The 18580-nt window shown below is 44.5% G+C and overlaps 1 protein-coding gene across 1 annotated transcript in view; it reads right to left on the reverse strand.

The window, feature by feature from the left end:
* LOC138583117 (ATP-binding cassette sub-family A member 9-like) overlaps positions 1-18580 on the reverse strand; it is a 2332105-nt gene that overhangs the window by 1561144 nt on the left and 752381 nt on the right. Inside the window, exons 11-12 of the mRNA XM_069655077.1 lie at positions 5362-5420; positions 4335-4445 (exon numbers count right to left, since the gene is read on the reverse strand). Of these exons, the coding sequence (XP_069511178.1) occupies positions 4335-4445; positions 5362-5420 (170 nt within the window). The remainder of the gene's footprint in view (positions 1-4334; positions 4446-5361; positions 5421-18580) is intronic.

Raw genomic sequence — 18580 nt, forward strand, 5'->3', positions numbered from 1 at the left:
AAGAAATTCACATATTGCAGTGTACATATTCAAGTCAACATTTGTGGAAAACACATAGAACAATGGTAGGTACACAAAATTATTTTTCTTGCGTAAACAGCATTAATGTGCTGTAGTTTTGGGGGGAGTAGTGCGTCTACACCAGGTGTTTCAGCCGTTTCTAGGTGGGCTAGGTGTGCCTCATCTTTAACACGGCCTTCATCAGGACGGAGTTCTGTGTAGATTGACGTCTGTGCTGCAGGGGAAGGAGACTACAGTCAGGGGGGTGTCTGAGCCAAAATTATTTAGTTTGAGTGAATCACGTGTGGTTGATGTAAAATCAAAAAGCACATAGCTTACCTATGGGTTAATAGATTTCACAGGCGCTAAATTTGAGATCTGCTAGCCGCATGGGCTGGTCTCTGTATGGTCCTGTTGCAAATAACAGAGAACGAGAGAAGCAAAGGGAGGTTGAAGCTAAACATGTCCCCGTTTAAAAAGGCATGAAAAAAAGTTTTTTATTATATTCAGGGGAAAAAATCTTACCTCTCGCTGGAGGTCGACAAATGCTGATCCAGGGTGGTATCAGTGGGAAACAGACACGGCTTGCACAGCTAAAAAATATATATGGCTCAAGGTGAGTGTGGTTACCTAGTAACAACTGTCTCATATATATAGCAGTAAGTGCAGGGTTTATTTTAAAGTACCTGTGAGGGTTGCAGCATGGGCAGCCTGTCTGCCAAAAAAGTACGAGCTGGAGCTCCTCAGGCTGCTGTGTCACAGTTGAGACTGCAGGGGCCTGACTGCAAAGCGTTGGTAACGCTGTTGCTAGGTCCCTGCAGGTATTTATATGTCAGCCATCTTGGAATGGCCCTAGGATCGAGTGAGAAACAAAATGATGGATTCTGCTCCATCCGGGGGGCACAAAAAAAGCTCAATCAATTATGGGTGTGATTAGTGTCAACGCGTGTCTAAAAAGTTAATTTAGACAATATTGTTGACAAACGGTTGTCATGGCAACCGTAAGCATTGCGGGGTGGCATTGGTTTTTTATACTCTGAGACAACATAGCTAATGGCCCCATGAGGTTGTGATTACCGAAAATACTTCATTTCAATATGTTGTGGCATGGATCACAAAATGTTTATGTGTCTCAGGAATCTCAGCAGAGAAAAACCATAATTAAGTAGGTAGACAGTTTGTATTGTATTACTAACAGCCCGAGAGGGTGAGAATTAGGGCGTGCCGCCTGGAAACTTAATACATAGTTTCATAATGACAGAAAACATTTGGAATTAACAAAGAAAGTATAGTTTTTCATGTAGGTGATTTCATACATTGACCAAAAAAAAAAAAAAAAACACAGTGTCATAATGTATACTGACTTCTGCATTTCATGAAATGAAAAATGATCATAGTGTTAAGAAGTTCATAGCTCATACTCAATCATTGGGCACATGTCATTACAGGAAAGACTTCCATTCAACTGACACATTTAGACCAGCCTGAACGGAGTTAAGTCTGTGGACCCACCGTTGTTCTAATTGGGTCAGGGTTTTGTTCAGATCCCCCCCACGCTTTGCTGGTTTCACTTTTTGGAGGACAAACCATCTTAGATCAGTATCACTATGGTTCTTACTGATAAAATGCTCTACTAGGGGCTTGTCTGCTACTTTGTTCCTGATACAGGACCGATGTTCAGAGATGCGCATTTTGATGGCACTTGTGGTTTTTCCTATGTAGAGGAGTTTGCAAGGGCATTGTATTACATATATGACACCCTTCGTGTTGCAGTTTGTAAAATCTTTCATTGAACATTTAACTTGTGCATGTTCGAAAGATTTCTTTTGTAGGGTCAAACGGCATGCCACACATTGACCACATTTGTGATGTCCAACTATCGGAGGTAAATCCCATAGTGTGTTCTGTGTTTGTGGGGGTGGCTCTATGAAGGTGTGTACTAGAGCGTCTCTTAGATTTCTGTTTTTCTTGAAAGCAAAACATGGCACATTGTGCAGAGTGCCGGGGTGTTTCACCAAATGCCAGTTCTTCTTGATGGTTTTCTGGATCAATAGGCTCAAGGGTCCAAAAGTGGTGACACATACCAGTCTTCCCAAATCTTTTTTCGGTTTGTTTTCAAAACAGATTTCTCTAGGTGTATGTTTGGCTCTCTTTTTGGCTTGGTTGATGGCCTTTTTTGGATAGCCTCTCTCTGCAAGTCGTTGGGTTAGTCCTTCCGCATGTTGATGGAATTTTGCCAGGTCTGAACAATTTCTTTGTATACGCAAAAATTGTCCGTAAGGTAAATTGTACTTTAATCCCATCGGATGATAACCTTGGAAGTGCAACAAAGTGTTGCGGTCCGTGGGTTTTCGAAACAACTCAGTTTTTAGTGGATCCCCGGTCTTGTAGATATGCAGATCCAAGAAATCTATTTGGTGGTGGTCCCAATGCATGGTAAAATTAATGTGAGTATTTCTTAAGTTGATCCAACTGTGGAACTGTTGTAGTTCCAAAGGTGTCCCCTGCCATATAATAATCACGTCGTCAATGTATCTCTTCCATAATGAGATGTTTCCTAGGAAGGGGTTGTCTGGCGTGAAGACATGGTTCTTTTCGTAGCGGGCCATATATAGATTGGCAATGTCCGGGGCGAAAGTAGCGCCCATACTCACACCTTTAGTTTGTTTGTAGATTTGGTTCTGGAACAGGAAGACATTTTCAGACATTGCCAATCTAGTGCACTCAAGGATGAAATTTGTGGGGGTAGAATCTAAGTCTTCTCTGGTGTTCAGGATGTCACGAATGGCTTCTAGACCTTCTTGTTGTGGTATCGATGTATATAGAGCCTCGACATCCATTGTGACAAGGAGGCTATCGGTGGTGAGGATGATGTCGTCAAGTAAGTTAATAGTGTGTGTGGTATCCTTTAGGTAGGAGGGCATTTTGATTACAAAAGGTTTTTAAAAAAAAAATAGGGCAAACCATGGGACAGAAAGGGCCCTACTGAATCTCCAGACACACATGCTAGACAATCTGGATCAAAGCAAGTCAGGGCTGATGCTATTATTAGATCTGCCGGCAGCGTTCGACTTGCTTGATGACAAACGCCTGTTAGAAACACTAATAAATAAACACAATTGCTTAGGAGAGGCTACAGACTGGATTTGTTCCTTCTTGTGCAATAGAAAATCTAGCGTGTGCTGGGACAATGCCATTTCGAGATCAGAGAAAATGCACTGTGGAGTATTGCAGGGAGAGTGCTTATCGCCAGCCCTGCCCTGTTTAACGTATTCATCGGGCCACTCTGCTGTGACCGCCTGACAAATATACAGACCTAATTCACAAACTAGACCCATGATATTCAGCTCCTGATAGAATTAAGCAGCAACCACACCAGCGACTCAGTTAGCCTAACCAACATATATGAGTCAGTAAACAACTGGATGTCTAACAGCTGGATGTGCCTCAACAGTGCCAAAACCGAACTGATGATCTCTGGCTCCACGCAGGCCAGAGCAAAACTGGACGCTAAATATGCAACACTGAATATTGAGGGCAGTTTTATCCATGTATTAACATGTTTTAAGACCCTTGGTTTCTTCCTAGAGGCCTCCATGGGTGCTGATGCACAGGTATGCAGGGCAGTTAAGAAGTCTCAGTACCATCTAGGAGTGCTTAGGCAAATCAAATCTTTCATGACATCTAGGAACTGCAAAACCCTCGTCTGGGCTAACATCATGCACAGGCTCGATTATTGTAACGCCCTTCTGGTAGGTGCCAACAAAGACTGTGTCCACAAGCTCCAGCTGATTCAGAATGAGGTGGTCAGGATTGTGAGCGGTGCAAAGGTAAGGGATCACATTTCAAGATCTAGGATTGAACTCCACCGGCTGTCTGTGATCGTGTGAATATGCTTCAAAATCATCTCTCTGACCCACAAATGCCTCAATGGAAATGGAATCGCTTACCTAAAAGACAGTCTTAAATTGTACGAGCCATGCAGAACCCTGCAATCAGGCATCACTCAACGCGTGGTTAATCCAAGAGCCAAAAGAGTGAGGGGTAATGGGCAGTCGTTCCTGGTACAAGCCGCCCAGGCCTAGAACACTCTGCCCATATACCTAGGATAGGAAAAGCACTTCCGAGCTTTCCAACATAGGTTGCTAGGACCACCCATGTTTTTTGGCCCAGTTGAACTTTCTGTGTTGTGTTAATGTGCACCCTGATGCCTGCGGGCTATGGTGCAAAACAAATAAATAAAAGAAATATGTCAGACATTGCCATGTTTCATTAAATCCAGGATTATGACACCATTTGTACAAAAAGGGCGTTTTCTTGGAGCATGAACTCACCGTCAGAAGGAAGGGAGAGTCCACTCAAGATGTTTAGTAGGGTTGTTTTCCCTGCACCGCTGTGACCAAGCAGCGCAGTGATCTGCCCTTCATAGACATCAAATAGCAAACCTAGTAGAGGACAGGGAAAGAAAAGAAAGTTGATCATTATTGGATAAAATGTTTCTCACCCCTCTATTCCTTTTTTTTTGGCTCATAGGTGGCACTGTTGAACTAACGTCTGGGAGTGTAAATTAATGCTATAGGGTGTTATGAGAGCGGACGATAGCATTTGCTGATGGTACACAACTTTGGAGCTATTCATAGTCCCACTAAACGCCCTCACTTCAGACAAACAGCATTTCTGTTGTCCTTTTTTCCGCAACGCAGCTCGCAGGTGGTGACAAACCCATAACGAGAAAGGAAAGGAGCATTGAAGCAACACTCCTCTCATCCGAATCAGAGACAAGATTTCAGTAGCCGGTTCAGGTTACACAGAAGCACAGGAGCACTACTTCTCTCATCCATCCTAGTAAGCCAACTTCCTACACCTATGGCAATAACCAATACTGTTGGCTATGACAATGATGAAGCATTGGTGCAAGGACAGCACAAGACAACATATACACATGGTGCTATTCTACAGCCAACCAATGCTGTATCATACTATAGGCTAGGTGTTCCCACAGAATGACAGCTGGTTAGCACTATTCTGCTCCTGAACAGTTCACTCTCACAGTGGGGAACAACTGTACCATAACTCGTGACTAAATGCAGGATACATTTGCAGCTGCACCGGAAGCAAGAGGCTGTAAGGCTTGCCGATTGCCTAACAGAAAAGTGGAATCTTCAGCAGAAATGTGTTTTTGAGGAAGCACATTTACCATATCTCTTTGAGGACATGCATGAGGCGCAGGTCATTCTCCACACTACCCAAGCATGTTGCAGAGAGTAGACTTGATCACTGTCTGCCTCTAAGACAGCAGCATCACAGACCCACAATCCAGGCCTAAACAGGAACATTTGTGATCAAAAATATATCACATACCTCTCAATGCGTTCACTTCTACGTCCTCTTGTTTGAAGGTCTTTTTTATGTTGTGGATTCTGAAAAGAGACAAAGGGAAGGAGTGAGAAGGACAAGTATCATTGGGCAGTCACTTTCAAATGATAGCAACATCTGATCCTCACCACCAGAGGAGCACTTAGGTAACTGTGCTTGTGGTGGCTCAGCACTGTGGGGCCCAGAACCCAAATATGAAGACATAGGAAAAGTCAGTTAACTTGTGCAAACGCCCCTGCACATGACCATCTTTGATGAACCTTGCATTGCGAGTCCCAATGACGGCTTCTGGTCCCTGCAGTGTGGCATGCCTTGGCACAAGGATGATGATCTCCCCATCTTATGCTATTTGTCAGCAGAAAGAGCGCAACACTTTTTGGAGAACTTTTCTGAGCAAGCTCAGAATTAACCTATTCTGTGGAGGTAACAGAAAGCTTTCTAAGAGGTTTTGGTAAGTAACACCAATAGGAGCAACAAATACTGGAAAGCGGGTGCCATGCTGGTCTTCATATGTTCAAGAAAAAAGGAAAGAAGCCCTCCTGTCGCGCTTCTCAAAATAAAGTAATGACACTAATAGTGATATTTTAATTATAAGTCATTAAGTTCAAGCATAGATAAGACAGACAAGCCTGGATACGGTAACAAAAGCAAAAAAGATTTTTTCTAATACTGTGACAAAGTCCAAGGAAAGGATCCTGGTTCCAAAAAAAAGAAAATTTATGGAGGTGATGATGGCTTGTAATGTCCTAAATTTCTGGCGCAAAGTCCTCAAAGTAAATTGCACGTTAGCTGTGATTGTTTTTGTAAGAGTACTTAGTTGTCGTCACTAAGTTTGCTGATGTTTTATTTTGATCTAGTTAGATTCCAAATTGTGATATCCTTAGTTGTGTTCACTAGGTATTGGAATAGAAGTCCTGGTTTCAAATAGGATAGTTTATGAGGATGATTGAGGCTTGAATGATTTTAGTTTGACAGAGCGAAGCAATATGGTTCCTCAATCCAGTAAAGTTCCAAATTATAATATCCTTAGTTGTGTTCACTAGATAACGGGGTAGAAGTCCTGATTTCAATGAGATAGTTAATAAAGATGATTGAGGCTTAGAAGGTTTATGGTTTAGCAGAGCGAAGCAGTGTAATTCCTCAACACGTGTTTCCCCGCCGCTGATGCGCGGCGGTTCTTCAAGAGGATTGTGGTGTAGAACCATTTTATTTAGATTTATGTGTGAGGTCAATGATGTTGATATGGTGATTTCCACATAATTGAAGAATACGTTGTTTAGTCTGTAGCACAGGGTCTATTCACTAAATGAACAAAAGTCCTGCCCGTTCGGATTCTGCTGCTGTACTCATATGTTCAAGTAAACTTTATTAATAAAGCATTTTTATATATGTAGCGCTTTATGCCAGGAAACCCCCTGCTTTTAAATGTTGTAATACTAGGTGGTGTTATTATTATCCAATAGAAATGATTGACCTTGGAAGAAGAGCAGGCTGAATCTGCCCTGGCAGGACTCAAACCTGTCTGTACATCCTACACAAATAATTCCCTAAACCTCCTTGACAACTTGCTCTTCCCAAATTCCTGTACTTATTCCAGTCCGCTAACTAGCTCCACACAGGGTACATAAAGGTCTACTAAAACTCAGGGATATTTTAGAACAGGCAGGCCTCATTACGAGTTGGGCTGTAGTCTGGTGGTAAACCCCACAATATTCTACCCAACGGAATTACTGTCAGATTACTAGTAGCATAGTTAATTCCCATTTTTTTAGAGTACATTGGTAGCATTTTTGGGGGAATTAACACCGGCAGAATTACTGAATTATTGCCACCGTAGCTGGAAAGTGAGAGAATTTTCCTCCAGCAACATGCTGAAGGTAAATCCCCCACTCTAGGGCCATACTCGTAGTAGGGTGGTGCAGGAAAAGTGACTGTAATTCCATTACTGCCAATTTTTCCACACACCATCATACTCGTATTGAGCCCGGAACTGCCATTATAGATAGTGCAAAACTGCCGAAAAGAAATATGCTCTATACAGTGACATCCGTAGCAGGACTTGGAGAAAGCACTGGTTTTGGGATAAGCAATTTCTGGAGAAAAGTTAGCAGTTTTCCATGAATGGCACTGAACTGAATATCAAACAGCTTTCATATCACCTTTGAAACCTGGAACACAAACCATTGTGTAGCTGAGTTTACCAGTATGTTTTGGCAAACATTCTACAGAAAAGGCCTGGAGTTATATTTGACAGGGAGCATTTAGAGCTGAAGGTTTAAATATATTATGTTGTATAAACACCACGGAGCAAGCACCCTGTTAGTGTGGGGGTGAAATAAGCTTAAATTTTGGCCACTTCAATGTCTCCTATGCATAACACAAATGTAAAATATTGGAAAGTCCAGAAACCAGAAAATAGTTGTGTGAGATTACCCTGCAGATTAAGTACATGCAAAGAGACCAGGAAAACCCCCTATTTGCCTATATATGGAGGACAGGGTGATCTGCATTATCCTAGGTCTCTTTCAGGTGGTGCCCTCTCACATGACACTCTCTCTCATGGAATCACGCCATGTGCACCAGAGTGATCCCTACACTTTGGGAGAAAAACATTGATGATCCCTAAAAGTCAAAGGGAGTTCAAGGGCTCTCATGTATTGAATGTATTATCAATCAGGCATTACATTTCTTTTCACATTTTTTCCGAGTACCTTAAAGCATTAGACACATCCTGAGACACATCCTGAGTGATCTGTCCCTCACAAGAATGGGTTGTCAGACAGATGAACATGTCAAGGTCCTACAGCTACTTTTTATGCAAATGTACAATGTGTATATGTAAAACCCACTGCTGCACCTGTATTGGAGCCTTTTGTAGATAGATAGGTTGATAGATCTCAGGACCAATGGGGTTTAAGCACTGTTTTCCTTGAGAAGAGATGTTTGATAAAGCTTGATAGTACTTGTGATTTTAATGGCATGCCAGCCAGGCACTGACCAACCTGAAGGCAAAGACTTTTCAACAAGAAACGAATGGACAACTCCCATAACAGAGACCTTTAAAGAACATCTTGCACTTGCACTAAAGGGTTGTCTAGGAAATAAGACCATTACTTCTTTTTTTGTTGTTCTCTTTTTTCAATAGAAGACTCAAATACACAGGACCATTGACTAGATGAAGTAGATGAACTTTCTTGAACCCGGGTGGTGTCATACATGGATACACCACATCTAACACTGCACATACTCTGGAACGCTTTCATAGAGGTGGTCCACTTAAATAGAGAATTATGGCTACGGGTCCCATCACTTTGGAAAGCTTTACTGCTAATACTACATATTATTAATAATGATTTACAGTTCAGAAAGGCAGTGTTGCCCTTCTCTCGGGAGTGATCTGGTGTTGTTGTTGTGTTGCGGTCTGGCCTAGTCCCAGTGCCCTAAAGCCAATACAGTTGGGAGTTTGAAGTATTTTCAATCCCTATTACATGCACATAACATAAAACAAAACAAAAGTTAACTCAGCATTGAATTTAATAATGTGAAGGTATTTCTGAAGCCATTCACCCTTGTTGCCAGTATTGCTAGTTTATGTCGTCTTCGAAACAATGCAAAATTTGAGTAAGCTCTTTTCCAATGGCATTTCAGCACTTGAGGAGGAAGCCCAAAATCCCATGTGACTTTCAAGCTTATTCTTGCAAAGGGAAGGTGCAGCTATCAAAAGTCAGAGCAGAGGTTACAAGTGTCACCATCAGGTACAGATGCCTCCCAAACAATGCACACTTTGAAGCAGGGGAAGAAAGTTCAGTTGGCCAATCAAAAATAGAGGAAAAATCAATGTCATATTTTTCAGTTCAGAAACTGAAACTGGTAGTATATAGAAAAAAGAAGGGTGAGGTAATACAGGGCACTTTTTGGAGGTGGTGTCACAATAACACGCACAGCATACACACACGTGGTGCCTTAACATAAAAACTGCATTAGCAGGTTAAGGTGATCTCGCCAGTCCACTCAATGTTTACAGAAGCAGAAAATGTAAATGATAGAATACTAACAATTAGTAAGGTGGTTGGTTGTATGGCAGTGTTTACAACTTTTTACACTACTCCCTGGAATTTCTTTTTGTTTTTTTATTGTTTTGTCTTAAAAGGGGATCCACCCGCTGAAGGCCCATTTGTCCCCACCACTCCCTCCCCATTCCTTCTCTGCCACCCTTTTTTCCTTGGTGGTTTTTGCCTCCTTTCACTTACCTTTCCATACCAACCAAATATATGCATGGTTGGTATCGACATTTGTTAATTTTAGGTTGTGACAATGGCTTTTGCATTTGTTTTGTTTTTTGACAGAAAGCCCAGTAGGGCAACATCATTCGTATCTACATACACTGTGGGAAGTTGGCATAGTACAGACTTGGCTTCACTTTAACTATAACGTAGTGGAATTCCATGTGATTTACAGTGCAATAGATAAAGAATATCAAGTGGTCATGGGCAGAAACCCGTCCCGGAGACTGTGACCATGGGAAGTACTGGCTGCTATGCAAATAAGTAGTGGAGGAGGAGCAAGACGACTTGGCACCAAAAGGGGTCGAAATGTAACATCATGTATTCAATACACCTTGAAAAAGGTCTGGACATAACAATTGGTAACTTACCTGTAAATATGGTTCTGCAGTATGTTTAACATATTCACTGAAAAGCAGTCTAATCTCACCTTGGATGTCACAATTGAAGAGAGTTTTCGGTACTTTTCAGAACTGCTTGCTCAACCATTCATCTTGATGTCCCATCAAGGCATAAGAAGCACAGACAATGATAAAATACTGTCCATCCTATGCCGCAATTAGTGGTCAAGAGTTTTGTTTTTGTTTTGAACAGCATGAGTTGCACTAATGTTTTCCGTCTTCCTGGAACCACAGGAAAATCTTTCCTATTGTTGTTCATATGTTCGCATACAAAGATGATTGTGTATTGCTGACCAGAACTACCAATTCTCTGCAGATGAAGCACAGAATGTTACTGGATACCTATACTATATTACGAATTTGGGGCTGAAGATAAACGCAAATAAATCTGTGATTATGACATTTACAGAAAGAAAAGAAAACAAGCCAACAATACATTTTTATACTGATGGAGTGCTTATTTCATGCGTTCACAATTTGATTTCTTCGGGATGTCATATAACTGCAATTTATCGAATAAAAATAATCTGGCTAAGCAAAGGGCCAAGATGAACCAAGCGATTGGTGGCGTTTTTGTAAGAAACGAAAGGTGCAGCCAGTGAACCACATATAGAAAATATATGAAGCATGTTTTACTGCACTTTCTTTGTAGAGCCTCTATTTGGGCATTTCAAAATGCTCATATCTTAAAAATCGAACAAAATACATGTCTCAAGTGCCTTTTAGGTACCCACTTCAGCCCTAACTTTTGCAGCACATTTAGAACTTGGTCCCGATTGGGGGGCATGGCCAGTCCAAGACCGAGTCGCATGCTGCCTCGGTGAGCTCCGTAAACTGCCTTTACTAGGGCCCCGACGCCCTCAAATGTGACCACCAGACACCCAAGAGCCATGGAGCGAGGGTCGGAACCCTGTGGCAATATCCCCTGGTCCTGAGAATGCAAACGGAGACTGGGCTCCTGAGAAAAGAAGCAAACGAAAACTTCAGCAAATCACTCCCAAAATGGCGGGCGCACAGATGGAGGAGAGCGGGTCCAACATCTCTTCTGGCAAGGAAGATAGCAGGCGGCGAAGCGCCCGGGAAGTGAGAGGTCACCCTGCAGAACCCAAGTGCAGATATCGGAGAGCTGGAACTGTTCTGTGTGATTGAGGCGCCTCACCCCCATGCAGTGAAAGCGACGAGAGGTGAAGGCTTGCAGTGCTCACCCTGCATGAATCCACAACGCAGAGGTTTGTTTGTGCATTTACATTGCGCTATGAACCCTCAGGTATCTGAGCGCTGCTTATTTCCCACAGTGTGTGGTGCTCATTTATCCACCTCGGAAGGATGAAAGGCTAAGTTTGGTCCTGCCGGGATTCGAACCTGTGTCAGCAGGCTCTGAATATGTCAAAGCGAGCGCTCTACTAGCTGTGCTATCTGACCGGCTTGAGGTTGGCAGAGGCGATGACCGGGCGAGACAGAGGAGCCTAATCTTTGGAGACGGAGGTGAGCAATCGAAGAAAGGCAACATCATGGGGCCGGGGGGGCGGGTCTCCCTCTCCGAGCCTGGGTGCAAGAGAGACGGTCGGAGCTCCAAAGCAGGGATGCAAATCCATTAAAGCACATGGAGTGGGCCAGGAATCAACAGGCTACCTGGAGGGGATAGAAAACACACAGAAGTAAGAGAAAATAAGAGCCCCAGCGTGAACACTCCGCAGTAACAGGGAAAGACACTGCAGAGCCAGCGGGAGACACATAGGGAGTGGTGGGGGCTCAGAGGCACGGCTGTGAATCCATAAAAACACAAGGAAAGGCCTGGCAACTAACAGGCTACACGCAGGGAAAAGAAAACACACAGAAAGAAGGGAGAACAAGAGTCCCTAGGAAGACATGCATGCAGCGGAACACTCAGAGCCTCCAACGGACACAAATAAGTCCTGATAGCTTTGACGGGGGAAGCTTCCTTGCTCCCTCACCACCCGCCTCCCCTTTGCAGACCTCTTCCTTGGCGGAAAAGGGAAGTGAATACAAACAAAAGGAAGTGGGGAACCATAAAAGAGGCGGTGAGACCTAGAAAAGTCAGAATGGCAAAGCACTTGAACAATCTGAAGGGCCCTCCCTCGGGCGACATCAAGGCCATGATGCAGAATCAGGATCCCACAAGGAGACAGCCGACTGCAGCACAAATTCACACGCCCTCAGTCCCGGATCGAGTCTAGAGGGGGAGGATCCTTCCACGAGGCGTTCAGATCTGCAGGAAATATTTGCTGAAATTAAGAAAGAAATAAAGGATTGCGTTATCAGTCTCACCAAATCCATCAAAGATCTGAACAAACAAGTGCTGGGAATTGATAATAGGGTGGAAGAGACAGAGACGACACTCTGCGAGCAAGGATACGAGCAAGGAGAATTGGCCAAACAAATGGACTCCTTTGAACAACAAATGGAATGGGTGGTAGCCAGGCAAGAAGACAGCAAAAACAGATCCCGAAGGAACAATATAAGGAATATAATATAAGGAACAAAGTAGCTACGGTGGTTCCGGAAGCCAAACTGCATGACTATGTTCAAGCATTTATTCCAACAGGTGCTGCGAGACTCGGTGGGTGAGAAAGTGATGCTGGACAGAACACACAGAATATACAATGCCTATCAGCAAAAGAAAAATCTGGTGCCAGATGTTCTCACAAGGGTGCACTTCTTTCGGGCGAAGGAACAGATCATGAGGGCTGCACAAGGAATAGAAACAATCATGTTCCAGGACTCCCACATTACCTTCTACCAGGATATGGCCCAACTACACTGATGAGACGAAAGAGGTTTCAGGTAATCACACGTTGACTACAAGCCAAAGGGGCCTGCTACTGTAACGCTCACCTGATTCCCGTAGAGGCGCCGGTCTTGACTGGGCGTATACCGTATCTTCAAAGGTGATGTGTAACACACGGCTGGCTCTTTGGGCTGGACCTCTGTGCACTGTATGTTTGACTCGAAGGGTAAGATGTCTGCAGATAGAAAATATGGGATTAAGGAACTGGGTTATTGAATGTCTCTCTCTTCTTCCCTTTCTCTTCTCCTGTAGAACCCCAAAGGTTAACGCTCTCACCTTAGGTAAGTGAACGCCGTGCTCTCCATCTGCCTCGGGGCAGGGTGCTGTAACCAGTTACTTCACTGGATAAGGGAGCAGGCCTCTTGACTTCAGAGGACTGCTGTCCGTCGTTTACTGCACGAACGGTAAGTTTCGAGTAATTCTAATGTCTTTAAAGTCTTTAGTAATGATGTTTCTTGTTTTGCAGGGTTCCGGCGATGGCGGATGACGGGCTGAAGTGAGTTGAAGATGGAGCCCGTGTGATGAATAGAAGCGCCTGGAAGCACGTAAGTAAGCGCTAGTTGCCTGCTTCACGATGCGCTCTAACTGTCTTTTTATTTTGCAGGTACAAGTTCGGAGCGGCTGCAGGGTGCCGGAATACCCACTGGGTTAGATGTGGAAAGGAGTAATGGCACGTGAGTATTAAAGTTCCCCAATGTCTTTAAACGCACCATGTTTTGTCTTTCAGATGTGGGATGCAGCGCCGAAGGCCTCCGGAGCGTGCGAAGAGTTGGTAAGCTTTTGTCTTTCAGATGCCGGAATGCAGTGTGAAAACCTCCGGAGCGCACGAAGAGTAGGTAAGCCTTTGTCTTTCAGATGCCGGAATGCAGCGCGAGGCGTTGGTGACAGCCGATGGACCAGGTAAGTGAAGAGCTGTCACTGAAGACCGTAATGCTAACCTGTTCTTTCTTGTCTTTATAGGTGTTGCTGAAGACTGGATTCAGGATGGTAAGCCTTTTTCCTTAGGCCCAGGATCAGATGCAGAAGACACAATGAGCGTTCTGCTGCAGAGGATGCAGAATAACGCAAAGCAAGATTCATCCATCGGGTGTGGTTTAAATAGCCTCCTGTAGTGCTTAGGTGTCTCCTTCCACAGCCACGCCTAGGTAAGAAAAGAGTTCCTGCTTTCCAGAAGAGTTCCAGTGTTCTGAATCTAGGGAGTGGCTCCTGCCCCACCCAACAGGAAAAGTAGTTCCAAACAGAAGAGGATCAGAGGCTCAACTGGCAGGCAAGTAAGCAGCATGGTCTGCTGCAGGTAAGTCCACCCAAGCATTATGAGCCCGGCGCTTCCAGCGCTGGGACTGGGCATATTTATGAGCCTGGTGCCACTGGCGCCAGGACTGGGTCCAAAAGGTCCCAATTGGGACTGGTTGGCACTCGGAACCTGGGTTATGGATCTGCTTCCAAGGGAGTTGGGAAAACCCTGACCTTTTGGAAGCAGAGATCATGACAGTACCCCCCCTCAAGGCCCCTCCCAAACCGGGCTTCTCCGGGGGTTTTGGCTTGTCAGGAAATGTTCGGTGAAATCTTTTGATTAGGCGAGGAGCGTGGACATATTCAGCAGGTTCCCAGGATCTCTCTTGGGGGCCGTAGCCTTTCCAGTCAATTAGGTAAAATAGTTTAGATTTGGAGATCTTGGGAGTCCAGAATGCTTTTGACTTCAAACTCGAGTTCTCCATCAACTAGGATAGGTTTTGGAGATTTAGTTAGTCGGGTTCGACTTTGCACAGGTTTTAATAGAGAGACGTGGAAGACCGGATGTATCTTCATGTGCGGGGGCAAGTCCAACTTGACCGCTACTGGGTTTACTATGGTAGTGATGGAATAGGGACCAAGGTATCTTGGGTTGAATGTGCGTGGCCCCTTTAGAGGTAGATATTTGGTGGATAACCAGACTTGATCCCCTACTTGATATTGAGGGGCTTCTTTCCGATGTTGATCTGCTCCTTTCTTGTATTGTTCTTTAGCCCTTTGAAGGTGAGAAACAGCTTCCTTAAAGGCTTGGGTGATTGTAGAATGCAGGTAGTCTACTGCTGGTGTTTCAAGATCTTGGAGGGGATCCAACTCCGAGGTTCGAGGGTGACTGCCGTACAAAAGAAAAAACGGGGTTTTCCCAGTTCCCGAATGGACAGAGTTATTGTAGGCATATTCGGCTATCCAAAGGATGTCTTTCCAAGTTTTTTCAGTTTGTTGCAGCATGCAGCGTAAATACTGTTCCAGAGTTTGATTGGTCCTCTCGGTTTGTCCGTCGGTCTGAGGGTGGTGACTGGTCGATAGTCTCACATCAATTTGAGCCGACCGACAGCAACTTCGCCAAAAATGAGAAATAAATTAACTACCTCGATCCGAAATTAGAACCGAAGGAAAACCGTGCAGTCGGACGATGTTTTCGAGAAATTCTCGGGCCAGAGTTGCTGCTGTTGGCAAGCCTTTGAGCGGAATGAAATGCGCCATCTTGGAGAATAAGTCCACGATTACTAGAATCGTATTGTATCCGGAGCATGGAGGTAGATCGGTGATGAAGTCCATAGAAAGCGTATGCCAAGGGCGAGGTGGGATGTCAATAGGGCGTAAGAGGCCTGCTGGTCTTTCCTTTTGACTCTTGTTTTGGGCGCATACTCCACAGGACATTATAAAGTCTCTGATATCTTTTTTCCAAGACGGCCACCAGAAGTAGCGCTTGATCTTTTCTGAGGTCTTGGCCATACCGGGATGTCCTTCCATTAAAGAATCGTGATAACAAGAGATTACTTTTTTCTGTAAATCTGTGCTGGGTAGGTATAATCGTTCTTGGAAATACAATAAGTTGTCCTTTACTGCAAAGTCCTTTCCCTGCAGATGCCAATTCTGTATGTCTGCTGGAGTTACAAGTTGCCTGGCTTTATCCTTAACTTCCTCTATGGATTCTGTGGCGATTACACCCAGAATTCTTTGTTCGGGAATGATTGGTACAGGTGTAGGGTTGATCAAGTGTTCTTCCACTCCCATCCGAGAAAGGGCATCAGCTTTACCGTTCTTTGTACCAGGTCGATAGGTAATTATGAAGTCAAACTCGGCAAAGAATAATGCCCAACGGAGTTGTCTAGAGGATTGGGCTTTTGCGGTTTTCAAATATTGCAGGTTTCGGTGATCCGTAATCACAGTAACGGTGTGTCGGGCCCCCAGCAGATAATGCCGCCAAGCCTTAAAGGCAGACTTGATAGCCAGAAGTTCCTTGTCAGTAATCGTGTAATTGATTTCAGGAGGCGAGAATTTGCGGGACCAAAATGCCACGGGATGCAACTGATTGGTTACCGGGTCCTTTTGTGATAGAACTGCCCCCATGGCAAGGCTTGAAGCATCAGTTTCCACGATGTAGGGGAGTTCGGGGCGGGGTGTTTTAAGATTGGTGCAGAGATAAATTTAGTCTTCAAATCCTGGAAAGCTTGTTCCGCCTCGGTAGACCATTCAAAACGTTTGTTTTTCTTTAACAAGACAGTGATGGGCTGGACTATTCGAGAGAATTCGGGGATAAACCTGCGGTAAAAGTTAGTGAAGCCTAACATGCTTTGCACACCTTTTACGGAGGATGGTGATGGCCATTTGAGAACTGCATCGACCTTCTTTGAATCCATACGCACTCCGCCAGGTGATAATATGAATCCCAAGAATTCAACTTCAGTCACGTTGAAAACACATTTTTCCAACTTAGCGAAAAGTTTGTGTTGACGCAATCTTTCGAGGACCATTTTCACGTGTTTCCGATGTTCAGATTCCGATGAAGAATAAACGAGGATGTCGTCAATGTAAACAACAACACACACATCTATGAGCTCTCTGAGGACATCGTTCATAAAATATTGAAAGGCGGCCGGGGCATTGCAAAGTCCGAAGGGCATGACCTGATATTCAAATAGCCCATACTTGGTGCGGAAGGCCGTCTTCCATTCATCGCCCTCTTTTACTCGTACCAAGTGGTAAGCTCCTCTAAGATCCAGCTTTGTATATATGCATGCTTTTCTGACTTGGTCCAGGAGTTCAGGGATCAAAGGTAACGGATATCTATTCTTAACGGTGATCTGGTTCAGGGAGCGATAATCTATACAAGTTCTAAGGTCTCCTTCCTTTTTTGGAACGAAGAACAAAGCTGAAGAAGCAGGGGACTTGGAAGGACGAATAAACCCATTTGCCAGGTATTGATCCAGGTATTGTCGAAGGTGAAGGTTCTCAGGCTCGGTGAGGGCATAAATTCTACTACAAGGAGGAGTAGATCCAGGTATCAGGTCTATCTGGCAGTCATAAGACCTATGAGGAGGTAGAGAGTTAGCCTGATCCTTCCGGAAAACATCTTGGTATTCTAGGTATTCGGGAGGTAACTGGGGAGTCTCTGAAGAAATTGCTGCAGGTGCAACACCAGGTGGAGGGTGACAAGTAGAGACACATTCTGGAAACTGGACCGTTCTTGCTCGCCAATCGATCAGAGGATTGTGTTTCTCTAACCAAGGTATTCCTAGAATAATCTGAAACTGAGGGGCCTTGATCACATCGAACACGATCTTCTCATTGTGTCCATCTTGACTTACTAGCGTCACCTCTTGAGTGGTATGCGTTACTGGCCCGGAGGCTATCTCCGTACCATCCACCGTAGTAATGACGTCCTTTACAGCCTTGGGACAAAGAGTTAGATTCATCCTCAAAACCATTTCATGATCCACATAATTGCCGATGGCACCGCTGTCGACGTAAGCTTCAATTGCATGTAATCGATCCGGATTATCAGGGCTAATGAGGACCATAGGTATCACGAAATGCGAGGTCACGGAACTGGTTTTCACGCTCGGCAAGAGGACCTCTATTCTTGTCGGGCGAGGTCGTTTCCCTGCTCAGAGTTTGTAACTTTGGTAACTGCAGCTCCTACTGCCTTCTTGGCAGGTTTCACCGGACAGTCTCGAAGAAAGTGCCCTGAGTTTCCGCAATAGAGGCATAATTGCAACTGTTTTCTCCTTTCCCGCTCCTTTTGTGTTAGAGGACCTTTCAGACCCCCTATTTGCATGGGTTCCCCGGAGTCTACTCCTTTGGAAGGAGTTGGCGGTTTGGAAAATACTCGAGCATCAAACTTGGAACGATCGGCCTTCCTGTTCTGCAGTCTGTGATCTATTTGAACGCCTAAGTCTATATAGTCCGAACAATCTTGTGGGGGATTCACTACTTGGGCTAACACATCTTTGAGCTCTCCACGTAGACCTCTATAAAACAGCGTAATCCTTTTGTCCTCAGGCCATTGAGTTTCCACTATCAGTCTGTTGAAAGACGCAATATAAGCCAAAAGGTCTTGATTACCTTGTCGCAACGAAAGAAGCTCATTGTCCAAGGCCTGCCCCTGTGAATGTCTTGCGAACAGTTTTTCCATACTGAGCTGAAAAGCTTGAAAATCATGGAGGACCGGATCATCTTGATTTACTAGAGGGATCGACCAGTCTGCCGCATTGCCACTAAGGTACGAAAGCACGAAAGCTACTTTAGCTTCATCAGTTGGAAAGGCTGCTGGCCGGCATAAGAAATGCAACCGGCACTGATTGATAAATACTGCAAACCTCTTTGGGTCACCAGAAAATCATTCGGGCGGAGCCAGAGGTACATTCCCAGGTAGGTTGATCTGCACTGGATTCATAGAGGATGTAGAAGGAAGATTT

The sequence above is a fragment of the Ambystoma mexicanum genome, chromosome 3q (assembly GCF_040938575.1).
Source record: "Ambystoma mexicanum isolate Mex_15411 chromosome 3q, UKY_AmexF1_1, whole genome shotgun sequence".
Taxonomy (NCBI): Eukaryota; Metazoa; Chordata; class Amphibia; order Caudata; family Ambystomatidae; genus Ambystoma; species Ambystoma mexicanum.